Source organism: Etheostoma spectabile, chromosome 16 (assembly GCF_008692095.1).
Source record: "Etheostoma spectabile isolate EspeVRDwgs_2016 chromosome 16, UIUC_Espe_1.0, whole genome shotgun sequence".
Taxonomy (NCBI): domain Eukaryota; kingdom Metazoa; phylum Chordata; class Actinopteri; order Perciformes; family Percidae; genus Etheostoma; species Etheostoma spectabile.
In genome coordinates this window covers 10733727-10734862 of record NC_045748.1, presented here as the reverse complement: position 1 = coordinate 10734862, position 1136 = coordinate 10733727, and the positions used below count along the sequence as shown (strand labels likewise).

At 44.2% G+C, this 1136-nt stretch overlaps 1 protein-coding gene across 6 annotated transcripts in view; it reads left to right on the top strand.

Annotated features, from left to right (window-relative positions):
• Positions 1–1136, top strand: part of LOC116703915 (ceramide transfer protein) — a 26774-nt gene that overhangs the window by 23608 nt on the left and 2030 nt on the right. For 4 of the 6 annotated variants that reach the window (XM_032538999.1, XM_032538997.1, XM_032539001.1 and 1 more), the window contains 2 exons: positions 119–247; positions 417–1136. The exon at positions 417–1136 is cut by the window's right edge and continues 443 nt beyond it. In XM_032538999.1, coding sequence (XP_032394890.1) covers positions 119–246 — 128 coding nt within the window. In that variant the 3' untranslated portion in view covers position 247; positions 417–1136. Of the gene's footprint in view, positions 1–118; positions 256–416 lie in introns of all 6 variants that reach the window. The other 2 variants (XR_004335543.1, XM_032538998.1) reach the window with 2 other exon arrangements.

The window sequence follows — 1136 nt, the reverse complement described above, 5'->3', positions numbered from 1 at the left end:
ATATATATATATATATATATATATATATATATATATAGAACTATAGAACACCATTTTGACTGATTGTGACGTGCTCGTTGTTGCTGAGTAAAGTTGTGTCTCCTGTGTCTGTGTGCAGTGAATCCCGGAGGCTGGGCTCCGGCCTCCGTGCTCAGGGCCGTGGCGAAGAGGGAGTACCCAAAGTTCCTCAAGCGCTTCACCTCCTACGTCCAGGAGAAAACAGCTGGCAAACCCATCTTATTCTGAGGCGCACAGGTAACGCAGGAGCTCGCTTCACCCTCTTCCAAGGGGCAAAACTGCATATTTTACCAGCATTTGGCTGGTGGATAGTTGTCAATTTTGAACCCTGCTTCTGAATCTTTAGTCAGTGCCTACCTTGACATTTTTTTTAACATGAAGCATGTCCGTCTTTCTAGTGTGGAGACACGAGGACAGAACTGCACGTGAGGCTTTGAGGACCCAGTGTCTTCAGACTGACTGCTGCTCTGCTGCCGTGACCAGACAAGTTCCTCCACGTGGTTTCCCCCTCTCCCAGTTCTTAGTTACAAGTCAGTTCTAGTAAGGGGGGGGCGTCACAACGGCGCCCTCTGGTGGCTGCATTCAAACATTTGCCAGACAACCCTCTAACCTCTGAAAGACATTCATGTGAAAGACATTCTTGAGTTAATTGAAACATGGCAGTGATATTCTGACCTCTCATAATCATTTCAAGTGAAATTAATACTTGTTTCCCCTTCATTGTGAAAAGAAGACAGTAACAAAGCACCATTCTTCTTTTTTTTTTTTCTTGTAGTGGTTGAAAGAAAGTCTAACAAGGGGCTCCTCTTTAGTGCAGGTGAGAGCCAATAGCATCAGACCAGCGTCTAAGAAAAAGTTAAAAAGCCTTTATTGATGCGAATAATGCATTGCAGAGAGATATTTTTAAAATACGCACCAATGTGTTTGCGCTACACAGGCCTTCCTTAGGGGGACTGACCAGAGGTGAGCTACAAACAGGAAGTATATAGGACACAGACAGGAAGTGACATCATATTCAAGCCATAGTAAAAAACTCAACATGCAGTTACACTATATGTAATATATAAAATATATATCCTGAGATGAATGCAGCCAGCAGTCGGCCCGGTCGACCTCCC